Raw genomic sequence first — 12,669 nt, forward strand, 5'->3', positions numbered from 1 at the left:
TTGTTGAGCCTCATGAGGTTCACAGTGGCCCACTTCTCGAGCTTGTCCAGGTCTCTCTGGATGGCATCCCATCCCTCAGGCGTGTCAACAGCACCACTCAGCTTGGTGTCATCTGCAAACTTGCTAAGGGTGCACTCGATCCCACTGTCTATGTCATTGATGAAGATACTAAACAGTACCGGTCCTAATGCAGACCCCTGCAGGACGCCACTCGTCACTGATCTCCATCTGGACATTGAGCTGATGACCACTACCCTCTGGTGCGTCCATCCAACCAACTCCTCACCCACCGGCCAGTCCACCTATCAAATCCATACCTCTCCAGTTTAGAGAGGAGAATGTGTACAGCAAGTACAGTGTGTAATAATACAGTTCTTTTCTTTGTGTCTTTTGCAAAGAAAGAATTATATTTTCTAGGGTTTATACGAAAAGTACTTGTAAGGATATATAAATGCTCTGATGAAAATACCAGAAAACATCTTTTGTTCTGTACATAAGCTTCAAATAAGTCACAGCTCTCCTTTTGAGTGCCTGTAAATAATAGGCTACAATATTCCTATTTGCCATTTTGTTATCTGCTCTTTTTAAAATGTGAATCTTTGTCTCAAGGCCTGGTTCAAGTCTGAAGAAGATCACATCTCAGATATTGCCTGCCAGGTGATCATTTTTTCTCAGTTCTGGTGGTCCACGCATAGATAGAGAGATGTGAAATTTGCCAGCAGGGCTGTCCCTGTGATTGGAGAGGTGCCTTTTCTTGTCCCTTTACAAAGATACCTAGATTAAGTCACAGGCTTGCCTAGTTAGTCAACGACTGAGGGATAGTTGTTGTACTTGAAACTGAGAGCCTTCCTTAAGCAGAACTTGCTTTCAAGTGTAGGCAAGCTCCAAGCAAGAACGTACAGCGAATTCCTATTTGAATATACAGAGTGGCATTTGCTATATGCGGCCTTTCAAAACCTTCCAGCTGTTCAGGAGATGCTCCCAAGCCACGTTAAACCTCTGCACCGGTGTAAACACAAGTGTGTGAGCTCCTGCTCTGGGTGGGACACCACCAGTACAGATACTCCTCTACTTCTTCCTCCTTCTGTTCCTCTCCTCCTCCCCTCTTGAAATCCAATTTGACCTACAGGAGCAAGCCAGGCAAAAAGGGTGCTAGGTGAATCCACTTGACCATCTCTTCCATTTAGCTTTAATAACACTCCACATTTAAAACTCTTCTATTGAGTATAAAGCTTTGTAGGTCAACATTTCTGATGGGTTAGAAACTGAGATCAGAAAGATACATGTACAGTAATTAATTGATTAATCCTGCAGCCTAAAGGGCAGTGTTGCATGTCTCAGTCTCGTAGTTTAGTAGAGGGAATGCACTTATGTACAGTCAAAAAAATACATTGTTGTATGTGCCTCCAAAACAGAGTGGATTTAGGAGTTAACTACCATGCTACAGAAGACGTGCATAAAACTGTATCTTCTCACCTATACAAAGTGGACTTACCATGTGATTAAGAAAAACTTTGACACATATTTTGACTGAACGATTATTCCTCAGGCAAATTATATTAAGACCTACTGATAATAACTGTCATAATTCCAAGGAAGCCACATTTATAGTTTTAACAGCAAAGAGGACCAGTCCTTTTGTACTCCTACAGCAGGTTAGAAATGCTACTGCACATTTGAGATGCAGATAGTGGTCAACAAATACAGAGGCTTTGCCTGTAGTCAAAATTGCATGGATTTAATTAAAGGTGGTTTTTTACTAACTCACTTAAAAGGGCACTAAACACTGTCTGGTCATTTCTAATTGATTTTGAAGCTGTTTACATCGATTTTTCTTTATTTGGTAGGTAATTGATTTAAAATGAATCAGCATAATCCTGGTTTAAATGAAATCAAGAGCAGCCATGCTGGGTCTTACCCTGGTTTAATTTATCTAATTTGAAATCACACCTCTAGTTTTATTCATCTAATCTGTCTGCTGAAATGAAATTTTTTTAAGTAGAAGCGTTATCTATAGAAATTGTTAATAAGACAACAATAGGTGATAGTAGTGAGTTACGATGAAAATATTTTTAGGAGTAAATAGAGAATCACTTAGAAGGCTTCCAACACAGTCACAGCAAGCCTTAAGCATGGTCTCACTGTATGTCATCAGTTACCTGGTATTCCAAAGCACATTTTGGCTGAACCAGTTAGTGGCCCAACAACCCTGCTCAGCAAAGGTGCTCCATGGGGATAGGAGCCGACCTGAACCAAGCTCAGAAGTGGTGGTGGGAGAGGCAGGCAAATGAGAGGGGAGCAGCAGAGGGACTGTGACCAACTCCCACCTACTGAAGCAAAGTATTTGGAGGTTGGATTCTTGTGGTTTAACCCATCTCTGCCAGACTTGGAAATTAATAACGCACCCAGAATGTGCTTACAGTGGAGGTTTTCTCCTCTCCGGCACTGCAAAGTGATGCAGCTGTTCCACCCGTGGCTACACACCACTCTCAAAACCACATTTCGTCCTTGAACATCTGTCTCCTTTCTGTGGACAGTAAGCACACTGATTGGGTTTAAAAACATAAAAAAAAGCTAAAAGTAAGATTGAATTTTCTAGATTTGTTGCTGTCTTTTTCTTTATGGTATGCTGTTCTTTTCCTGTCATCTCATTGCTTGTTGCATTTTCTGGAGGCAGAGTAGCAGACAGACTTTCTGTTTAGTTCAGAACACATACTGGTTGAACAGGAAGTTCACTTTAAAACATATGATTATGTGTGCAGGCAGATTAAAGTGCAATGAAGCAACAAAAAAGGACATTATATAAATGGAAACTACTTCTATGAGTTTGCTTTCCCCAGGGCCAGCAGTGTGGATCTGTGTCAGGATCTGTATTATTCATACATTCATAAATGCAGTCATTAGTGAGATTACAAAATTTCTTGATACTATGTAGGTTACCTAAGTAAAGATGAGGTCTGATTATTAAAACCTGCTGAAGGTTTTTACGTTTTGTGGATGATAAGATGAAATAACGTACAGCGATGAACATAATCAAAAACTAGTCCTAACTGGACATATGAAAACTTCTAATTTCACAGGTAAAGTGTGCTTCCTCAGCTAATTCCTATCCCTCAGGAAAGAGTTACAGGGATTCTGATAAGTCCTCTATGAACACGTTAACTCTGTGCTTGTAAACAATCCAGAAAAGCAGATCCAAGGTCAAAAACTGTTAACAAAGAAAGGGAGATTAATATAGAAAACATCATTATGCTAATTTGCCACTCCATGGTGTGCCCACACTGAATGCTGTTTGCACCCACTTCAAAAAGACACACAGCTGGAGAAGACTCACAGAAGAGAGCAGGGATGAGCAAAGTTTCAGACTGAGGAATGACTAAATAGTCCAAGGGACTTAAGCCTGAGACCAGCAGAGTGAAGAGCTGCTAGAAAATACTTACTGGCATGTAGAAGGTAAACAGGTATCAACTGTTGGATGGCTACTCTTATGTTAAGTCCCTGTATTAATAGTTCCAGTTACAGACATGTGAAAATGGAAAATTTACAATTTGATCCTTTCCCATTGAGTCTTTGAGCCGTTGAGCCTTTCCCATTGCTTATGAACACTTATGACCACATTTTGCTCTGCTCTGTAGAATTAGGAGTTCATAGGTACATCCAGGTCTGGTTTCCCAAAGTGGAGTACAGGACACAAAGTAGGGAAAAACTGTTTCTAATAGCCCAAGACTGATTAATCTTTGATAAATTTCTTGCTTTTTTATCCTTGCAGACTTTGTGGCTTTGAACCATTTTATGATGAAAGGGGAGATCAGTACATGTTTAAGAGAATCCTGAACTGTGAATATGACTTTGTGTCCCCCTGGTGGGATGACGTGTCTCTGAATGCCAAGGATTTAGTAAGTAAAGCAAAAACGAGACTGGAGTACTGTTGCTGATACGTATTTGGCTAGTATCACTTCCACTGAGAAAAAGAGTCCATTTTGGGGTGGGGGCAGAATAATTAGTTAATTAATTGTTCATATGGCTCCTTGCTTTTCTTCTTCTTGTCTCTAGTATATTATGGTACTGTTAAGTATCCCGTTAGTCCAGTGCTGTAATTTTGCACTCAAAACCATGGATGTTCAGGTCCTTCTGTGAACTAAGCCACAGATTGTTGGCAGCTGTCACAGTGTTCATGTATGCGGGCCTTTCATGCTAGCTCTGAGGCGTTTTATCATTCCTCTTTGCAGGGCAACCACCTTCAGGGAATGTAGAAACTAGCCCAGTTTTCAAGTCTGAACTTTGGAGGAAGGATGTAAAAACACCGTCCTACAACCCGCTTTTGCTGACAACCTTTTTCTGTCCACTTAAGCTTTCTCTTAGTAAATGAGGGAAGACTCATTGCTTTTAAGTGTGGTCCGTTAGCAAAACGCAAGGGCTGGCATGCTGTCTGCACTGTATTCTTTTATTACTGGATAAAGTAGGTTGGATCCAGGAGACACTGATCTGCAAAGATAGGTATGCTTGAGTTTGATTTTTAGTCAACAATAACTTGCACAATTCAGTTATTTCATTAGCACTGAAGACACAAATGCTCAGTTCCATATTACTTATACAAACTATGCCATAAAATACTACATAATTAGTGTTTATAAAGTACTTCAGGATGCCTCAAATGGAAGGACTGTAGAAGTTCAAAGTACTTTTTTGTTGTTGTATTAGATGTGACTTTTTTTAAGGCCAAAAAAATATCATTTACTGCCTTGTGTCGTCAAAACCAGATAAACAGCAGCCTGCAACAAAGCTGCTCATTTATTGTATACAGAGAGCTTTGGTCCAAACTGATCCCTACTGTTTTGCTACAGTACCACTCAGAGTTTCAGGTTTGAACACTGTATAGCAAGCTGTAGATAAGGATGAAGACCATGGCTTTCAAAGCCCATGCTGTGGGAAGTTCTGGGGTGTTCAGTTGAAGTGGTTTGCTTAACTTGACCTCTTCTGTGGATGCATAGTGGGTGTTCATCACGATGCCTGTTCTCCTGCACCTACTTCAGGGCACTGACTTTCTTTAATAGCTCTCTGTGGGGAAATCTCAGAGAGCCCTAAAGCGAGTCCTCCCCTCACACTTGGGCACATAGCAGTGGTGGAGCCCTGTGCCATCACTTGCACTCTGCTCCAAGAGGGTGTGCAGTCAGCAGAGTACTATTCGTGTACTTCTTTACTCTATCCTCACCCTTCTTTTTTTTCAAAACACCACTTGTCCAGACATACAGCAAAACCCATGAAATGCAGATTGACTGGACACACTTTGTATCCAGAGTTTGTACCACCTCCACTCCCAGGGGTATGTCTGCAGTCCCTTGTTCCCAAAAATGCCCTACTGTTGTGTTTGGAGAAGTGCAGCTTTCCTGGTTTCAATAACAGAAAGAATGGCATAAACAGCATTAGTTTCAGAATGGGCTAAGAGAGAAATACTTGTATAGTACTTTTTAATTCATGTGTACATGAGGTTTTATGGTGACTGAAAGAAGCATTTTGTCTGTGATGTACCTGGCAGTGACTGCATGAGTTGCACACACTAGAATTTAAACTTTCTAATCCAGTTTAAACCTTGTCCAAATCCAAAAGTGGGGATACTGCTAAGAGAACTGCCTGGATGGGGGTATTTTGAGAATCTCTTAGGGTTTATGTGACAATTCAGACATAGAACAGCCTATGGCAGATATAGGCCAGCTGCATTGGTATGTACTCTGACAAATATTGGTAACCGGTTGATTCTTTTTCTCCTCTCTTCCCCCTTAGTGGCTGTCTTATTCAGATGTTATTTATGGAGGACCAAGAAATGCCGGAAACAAAATACATGCAAAGACCTGAATGCAAATTCTTGTTGGTTTCTTAGAATGTGTTTCACTAAGATGCTTCCCAAACCAAGACCAAAGCCACAAAATGCAAAGCTCAATAAATGTAAATGAAGAGTAAGGTTAACAGTCTTCTATATTTCTTCCTTGTGATGCAGGTTAAAAAGTTGATTGTTTTAGACCCCAAGAAACGCCTCACCACTCTACAGGCTTTGCAGCACCCATGGGTCACAGGGAAGGCAGCAAACTTTGCACATATGGACAATGCACAAAAGAAACTTCAAGAATTCAATGCCCGGCGTAAACTTAAGGCAAGTCTGTGGACATGGTCTCTGTTTTGGCTATGAAAGCATGCAATTAAATTAGTACCTTTACAGAAACCTTGCACACTTTTCAGGACAACGTTCCATAGTGGTATGGAAGCTTTTTATTTAAGATGACTGATGAAAATGAAAAAGTTGAAGCTGATTTAGTCAATGTCTGCAGCCAAACAAATAAAAATGTGTGAGGTTGGTTGAAAACTCTATCTACACAGACAGAACTGCTGAGAGTGTACACAGCTTTTGCAAATTCCTTACCTTCTTTCCTTCCTTTCTTTCTTCCCTTCTTCTTTTCTTGCTTCTGTCCATCCGTCTGTCCTGTACTGCTTGCACATCCTTAGAGTATTGACCAGAAAGAACAAAATTCTGAGGAGTATCTTCATGAGCATCCATAAATCTGGAAGATATTTAATCTACCATAGCATAATTTGATCTGTTAGCCACCCTCAGTTTCTATACCTATCAATACAAAGCAGGAGCTTAAGCCATCCTTCTGTATGATCTAGAGTCAGCATTTCAGACATGTAGGTCCATAAAATGTGTGGGTTGAGATTAACAAACAGGCCCAAAACATGCATTTCCAAGTACCTCTGAGAGCAAATGTGCAATAGCATTCTTCATCTGGAAGTTAAGCGCTGCAAGGCAGGAGTACAGGTGGGACCTGTGCTGAAAATTACATTAGGTTTTGAGTCACCAGTATGCTCCTTTACCATCTAGTCTACATATCTACCATGGGAAGAAACAGGGAAACATTTTTAGGTGCAGATGGCAGGCAGCTGGGCATCTAACTGACATAACATCGAGAAACTTTCTTCTGTCCTAATCCCTTCTTCAGTTGTTAAAGATTTGTGTCTGCTTAGGAGAGACTTCCAGGGATACTTCAGCACAGAAATTATTACCAACAGCTACAGTGAAGCTGCCCTTGTAGCCCTGGGGAATAAGAAATCTTGTCTGAGAACCTTATAACCCCTATGCAAAAGCAAATTCACAAACAATGGCCCTTAACTTTGTTTTTGCTGATTTTTTTTTCAGTACTATTAGGGAACTATGATGGAGAATCTCTACAGGGCAAAGAAAAAAGTTTTGTCATTTACAAAGGTCTCAGACACTGTAGATACAATTCACAGTGATGCTTTGCCCATGCGAAACTGAGTAGATGTATCTATTAACATTGTTCTCTTCAGAAGATTTCTGTAGCCTTACAGCAGGATTGCTGTGTATTCACTGAAGATGCCATGCAACGTTGTTATATCAAAATGATTTCAGAGCGTGAGCAGAGTCATAAATTCCATTATTTCTGAGTGAGCTGTAACATTCCCTGCCCAGGAGGTCACAAAGAAACACGTGCTCTTTTTGCATGTTTTGATTTTGATTCTCTTTATATTTTTACACCTTTGATCACCAACGAGATTTTTTTTAAGCCCAGTTTATTTAGATCCCTATAGTCAACCAATTTATACTTCTGTGTTTAAAAGCTGTTGCTTTTTATAAGTTTATTTCTTCATTGCTTTTCTATTAATGATTAAATGACCAAATCTCCAATTATTAAGGGAATTAACTGGAGTTAGCAGTTATTGTAGAGTTAATAGTTTTACACATATATATGTATAAAATGAACTATCAATTTTTAGACAATTAATTCCTGTCCAAAAAATAAGAACAAAGCAGAAAACCAAGTAGTGAATACATGCTTTTGTTGTTGTTTTGTTAGTAAGAATAATATAAAATTATCCTCTCTTTCCCAACATACAAGTCCAGCAGCAGGCTTTCTTTACGTAAAGACATATTTTTATAGAATAACTCCAAAGCTTTTAGTCATGATTTGGTTTTTCATGGATTGTGTTGAATTTGTTTCATAAACATCCACATGGCTAGTGAGAGTAAATTACATTAAAAGTATCTTTATACATTATAAAGTCATTGAGTGGCCTGTTCTGTTTGTAATCTGTAATTTCACTTTCAAAATTATTGCCACTTTTATTGGCTCATGCCTTGTACTTTGACTTCATATTCTATGTTAGCTGATTCTTCTTTCTTGCCAATGTTTATGTAGTCTGTTTTTTCATTAGCATCTTCTTTTTCTTTTCTTTTCACATGGTTACCTCTCCAAACCATCCACAAAACTTGCTATATTCCTTATCCCTTGCTGCCCTCGATGATCTTAGAGGTCTTTTCCAACCTTAATGATTCTATGATTCTATCCAGACCTGCTTCTTCTGTGATGCCTAAGCAAAAAGCTAGCCAAGTCAAAAGTAGCTAGAGTTGTCATACACAGAGATTAGTATTTCTTTTCCTCAACTCTGTATGTTTGTTTTTTCAGGCAATAAAACTCTTCAAGGCGAGGGCTAAGATAACTGTCCTAATATGTCTCTTCATTTTGTGAGATTTTATGTGATATGAGAGCCTATCCTCAATGTGTATTTATATATATACATAGGAAGTTGCCCGTGTGCTCTGCACCATTGTGCTTGGCATATGCAATAGTGCAATAGTGATAAATACTGTTTCCCTCTGTGAACTTTTCATGGAATAATCAGTAATAATACTGTTATTATTATGACAGAAGATAACTTACTTTCTTTTTGCCATCTAACTTCAACATGGGAGACCTGAAGTAATTGCTAAAAAAAAATGCAGCATGTGCAGCTGAAAAAAAAATTCTGTAATCTGTCCAGGCCCTGGCAGGTATCTGAATGTGACATTACCGTGAAGACTAAACACAGTTACATTCCCTGAAAGGACGATGCTAAGGCTGTAGCGCTGACAGACCGTGTCCTTTAAGGAATGTTTGCTTGATCCTCTCTTTCTCAGGCTGCAGTAAAAGCTGTGGTGGCATCAACTCGCCTTGGCAGCGCCAGCGGTCACAGCGCGCACGACAGCAACAAGCCCAGCCGTAACCCATCTCCCGTCCATGATGGCAAACCTGAAGAGAAACCCACTCAGGAAGCAGAAGCAGCTCCAGAAGAAATGTCTTAGGTCAACGTGCTTCCTTGTTTCAGCTGAGATCCATCATTTCATACACCAGCTAACTTGTCATTCAGCAAGAGAGATTCGTAAGCTTGGCCTCTCTGGTTCTGCTTTGGGGTGCCAAATGCACTGGCTGGTGATCCTACCTTCAATGCATGTGACTGCTTATGAAAATAGTAAACTGTTCCATAAGGCATGTCATGGAAACAGTGTTATTTGCAGTAATACCGGCAGGTAAAAACATGGGGATGAATAACTACCTACCATAGTGCGTATACTTCATATACATCTATCCGGTGTTTCTAGATGGTATTTGAAACAAAATACTATTTAATTTGGTTTTATGGAAGTGTATGTCTTCTGTATGTCACCAGTTTCTTTGAACTGCTTCCTTCCAGATTCATAGTCCTGCAGCAGACGAAATGGAAGGAAATTCCAAGCCAATGCTTTTAAAACTCATGTACGAAATAATGCTTTTTATCTGTAAAATTCAAAAAGTATTTGGGGATCTATATGCAAAAAACATTCCACTACTTCTGGGAAGAAATTGAAATGTTAGTTCCACTGGGCATGAAAATGTACGTTCCTCAAGCTTGTGTTGAGAATGCCTTATTCTGACTTTTCCTGTTTATATACAGTATTTTAATGACAACCAAAATTACTCAGATTTCTGCCATTTCATTCTCTAGTAAAGTGTTAGCAAAATAAAACTGTAGACTAGAAGAGGATTAGAGTAGATGCAAATTTTTGAAATACCATTGTATTTATTCATTAATTTCTAAACTGTGCAGCTAGAAGATGTTTTTATAGGGCCTAAGAGAATAATCTGCAATTATACAAGCTGTAAATGCTTGAAGGAAGCTATTCCACAACTTAATGATTTTGCTCTGGGGAGACACTCTTGTACAAGGTCTGGGAGCATGTAGTATAATCTAGTTGCTTCCCAGATAGTTTAACCTCATGATTAACCGGTTTCCACCTGTCAGCATAATTAGTCCAGATTTTCCTAACAAAGGACCCCTCCTGTAAAGTGATCCACCAGCACAGATCTTGCATCCACCCAGAGCTCCCGTGTCTTATGTTAAAAGCTGTGTGCATGGATCCGCTAGCTAACTTAGGGCTAGCTCTTCAGCTATCTTGATTTTTTTTGTCGAATGTAGTTGATAAGAACTGAAAAATTAACATCAGTATGTATGACCGTTTACATTTGTTTGTCATCACTTTGATAGCACATGAATTCATAATGTTATTGATATATTACAGAAATGGCAAAAAGAACCTGATGTACAACAATGTCATTTGTGTTTGTTAAACTTTTTACACTGATAGTTACCTAACACCCTAATACACTCAACATTCCTCTTTTGCTTTAAGTATTTTTATGTTAAGTTAGGCCTTGCACAACTTGCCTTGAAAAATATAACAGCTACTGAAAAAACAAGTCGTTAATAAAACATTCAGTAGCTACATTTCCTGGTGAAATTAAAGGGTAATACAATGTTATTCATATGGCAGGTTTGATAAATAAAATGTAATCTAGATTGATATAAAAAGGAAGATTGAAGATACTGTCTTTACTAGGTGAGAATGCATGCTAATGAATGTATTGTACTTGATTTTTTTTATCCATTTCTTATAACTCTTTGAACTTGTACAAAAAGGTTTGCTAATTAGTCGCGGTTGAAATTTAAAGCACGTGCATCCATCCTTTTCCCAGGTGACACACTTTGAGGTCAGCTGAAACAGCTGGTGGGGGCATGGCAGCTGTGAACAGGCCAACAAGACACTTTCGCAGATTTTCCCTTGAAAACAAGTACAGTAAGACTAACCACTTTGGAGAAGGTGATAGGAACATCCACCTGTCTCACTTTTTACTATCTTTTTTGTCTCCTGCGAGGTGGCTGCAGGACAAATGCATTTCTTAGCCACAGGTCTCCTCCCCCAGTTACAGTGGTAAAGCCATCTGAGTTCGGTCAGTGCAGAGGTTTGACGGGAGAAGTTAGATTTCTGTAACGTTTCCTCCTTTGTTTGGGATAGCTGCTTCTAATCTGCAGAAGTAGAGCCGGCTGCACAGCATCTATGAGAGCTTGGGCAGAAGTATCTTCATCTGAGACATGGTTTGTGAGCTGAAAAGTAGTCCCAGATGATTCTTGAAGTTATTCTTTGCTAAATTATACCATAGCATATCATAAATATGAATTGATGCCATGCAACTGGAAACCTCTCTGTGATATCATGATCTCGGCGGCAGCTCAATCTTGTGCATAAAGGCTCTGGGTTTTCAGCTGGTTTTGCTTAAGTTTTTTTTTATTATGCTCAATATGAAACAATCAGGATGTCTGTGCTGAATGAATTACCAATATGTGACTCAGTAAAGTAGTATGCCTGGCTTATGTATGACACTACTATACAGAAGGAAGAACAGCGCTAGGGTGCATGCATGTAACTGAAGAAAGGAGTGTTACGTGCATTGGTTTGATCGGAAAAATCACATCCCGGTGGCATCTGCCATAATTCAGACTTGGGAGTGCAACACCAGTGTCTTACTGTGGCTGAAAAATATGAACACACCTGAAAACTACTGGAGGTGGGCCAGTTCCACATCTGTGATTATAAACTAGGTAGAAAATTACTGATGCTCTTTTCTGTTGAAATCCTAAGCCTTAAGTTTTTAAAAAGTTCAACATATTAGCAAAGTCCTTCAAGTACAAAAGGGCTGCCACCCTTTTGAAATATTTGAACTTAGCAAAACTTTTCCTTTAGAGGCAGACTGTAGTATTAGCCAACTAAAGTCTAATATTTGAGAGCTAGGCTGAGGATCTGATGGCTGTTAAATGGCTAACGATATCCTGCCTTTGCACAACAACAGGTTTTTTTACGAATTCAGGAAGATTCACTCCAAAATAGAACAGATTTCCTGTCATTTCAAACACTTCTACTTGCGATTTTGTGGATGACACAGTAGATTGCACTGCATGAACCCAGTGCTGGTTTGTTAGCTGAAGTTTGTACTTTGCGTTGTACAAGAGTGCTGTAAAGACGCAGATACACTGTAATCAAACTTTTGAATGCAAAAGAGCATCAAGGCAAAGTTTTGTGATACAGCGTGTGCTTCAGAAGAAGAGTACTAAGGGCTCTGTCCCCATGAGCGAGCAGGCTGTTGGACACGTGGAGGGGAGTGACAAAAACTGCCCAGCATCCCCTTTGCAAGGACGCCATGCCTCGGTGAATAAAGCAAAGTGCTTTGAAAAATGGTGTGGTACTAGAGCAGGATAAAAGCTGCAACCAAAAAGTTTTTGGAAGGGGTTCAGATCAGCAGGGAGTCCCAGGCTGGAGGAGGCTGTGGCTCACTGACAGCCTGGCCTCGGCACTTAGCAAATAAAGATCCTTCTCCTACAACTTGCGCTGCGAGTGAAACAGACGCAGCTGGCTGCCATGGGGGAAGTGAGGACAACATCGCATTTTCCACAGCCAAGCGGCAGGGAAAGGGAAGAAGATGCTAGGAGTTGTCGGTGTCCAACTTAGCAGATAGATAGCAGTATCTG

At 39.8% G+C, this 12,669-nt stretch overlaps 1 protein-coding gene across 1 annotated transcript in view; it reads left to right on the plus strand.

The window, feature by feature from the left end:
- The window catches only part of LOC104082746 (calcium/calmodulin-dependent protein kinase type IV-like), a gene marked incomplete at its 5' end in the record, with an annotated part of 19,443 nt that extends 9,796 nt beyond the window's left edge, over nt 1-9,647 (plus strand). The window contains 3 exons of the mRNA XM_009585982.1: nt 3,770-3,896; nt 5,996-6,148; nt 8,969-9,647. Of these exons, the coding sequence (XP_009584277.1) occupies nt 3,770-3,896; nt 5,996-6,148; nt 8,969-9,133 (445 nt within the window). The remainder of the gene's footprint in view (nt 1-3,769; nt 3,897-5,995; nt 6,149-8,968) is intronic.
- Nucleotides 9,648-12,669: the final 3,022 nt, after the last annotated feature.

This window comes from Fulmarus glacialis, unplaced genomic scaffold (assembly GCF_000690835.1).
Source record: "Fulmarus glacialis isolate BGI_N327 unplaced genomic scaffold, ASM69083v1 scaffold44860, whole genome shotgun sequence".
Classification (NCBI taxonomy): Eukaryota; Metazoa; Chordata; class Aves; order Procellariiformes; family Procellariidae; genus Fulmarus; species Fulmarus glacialis.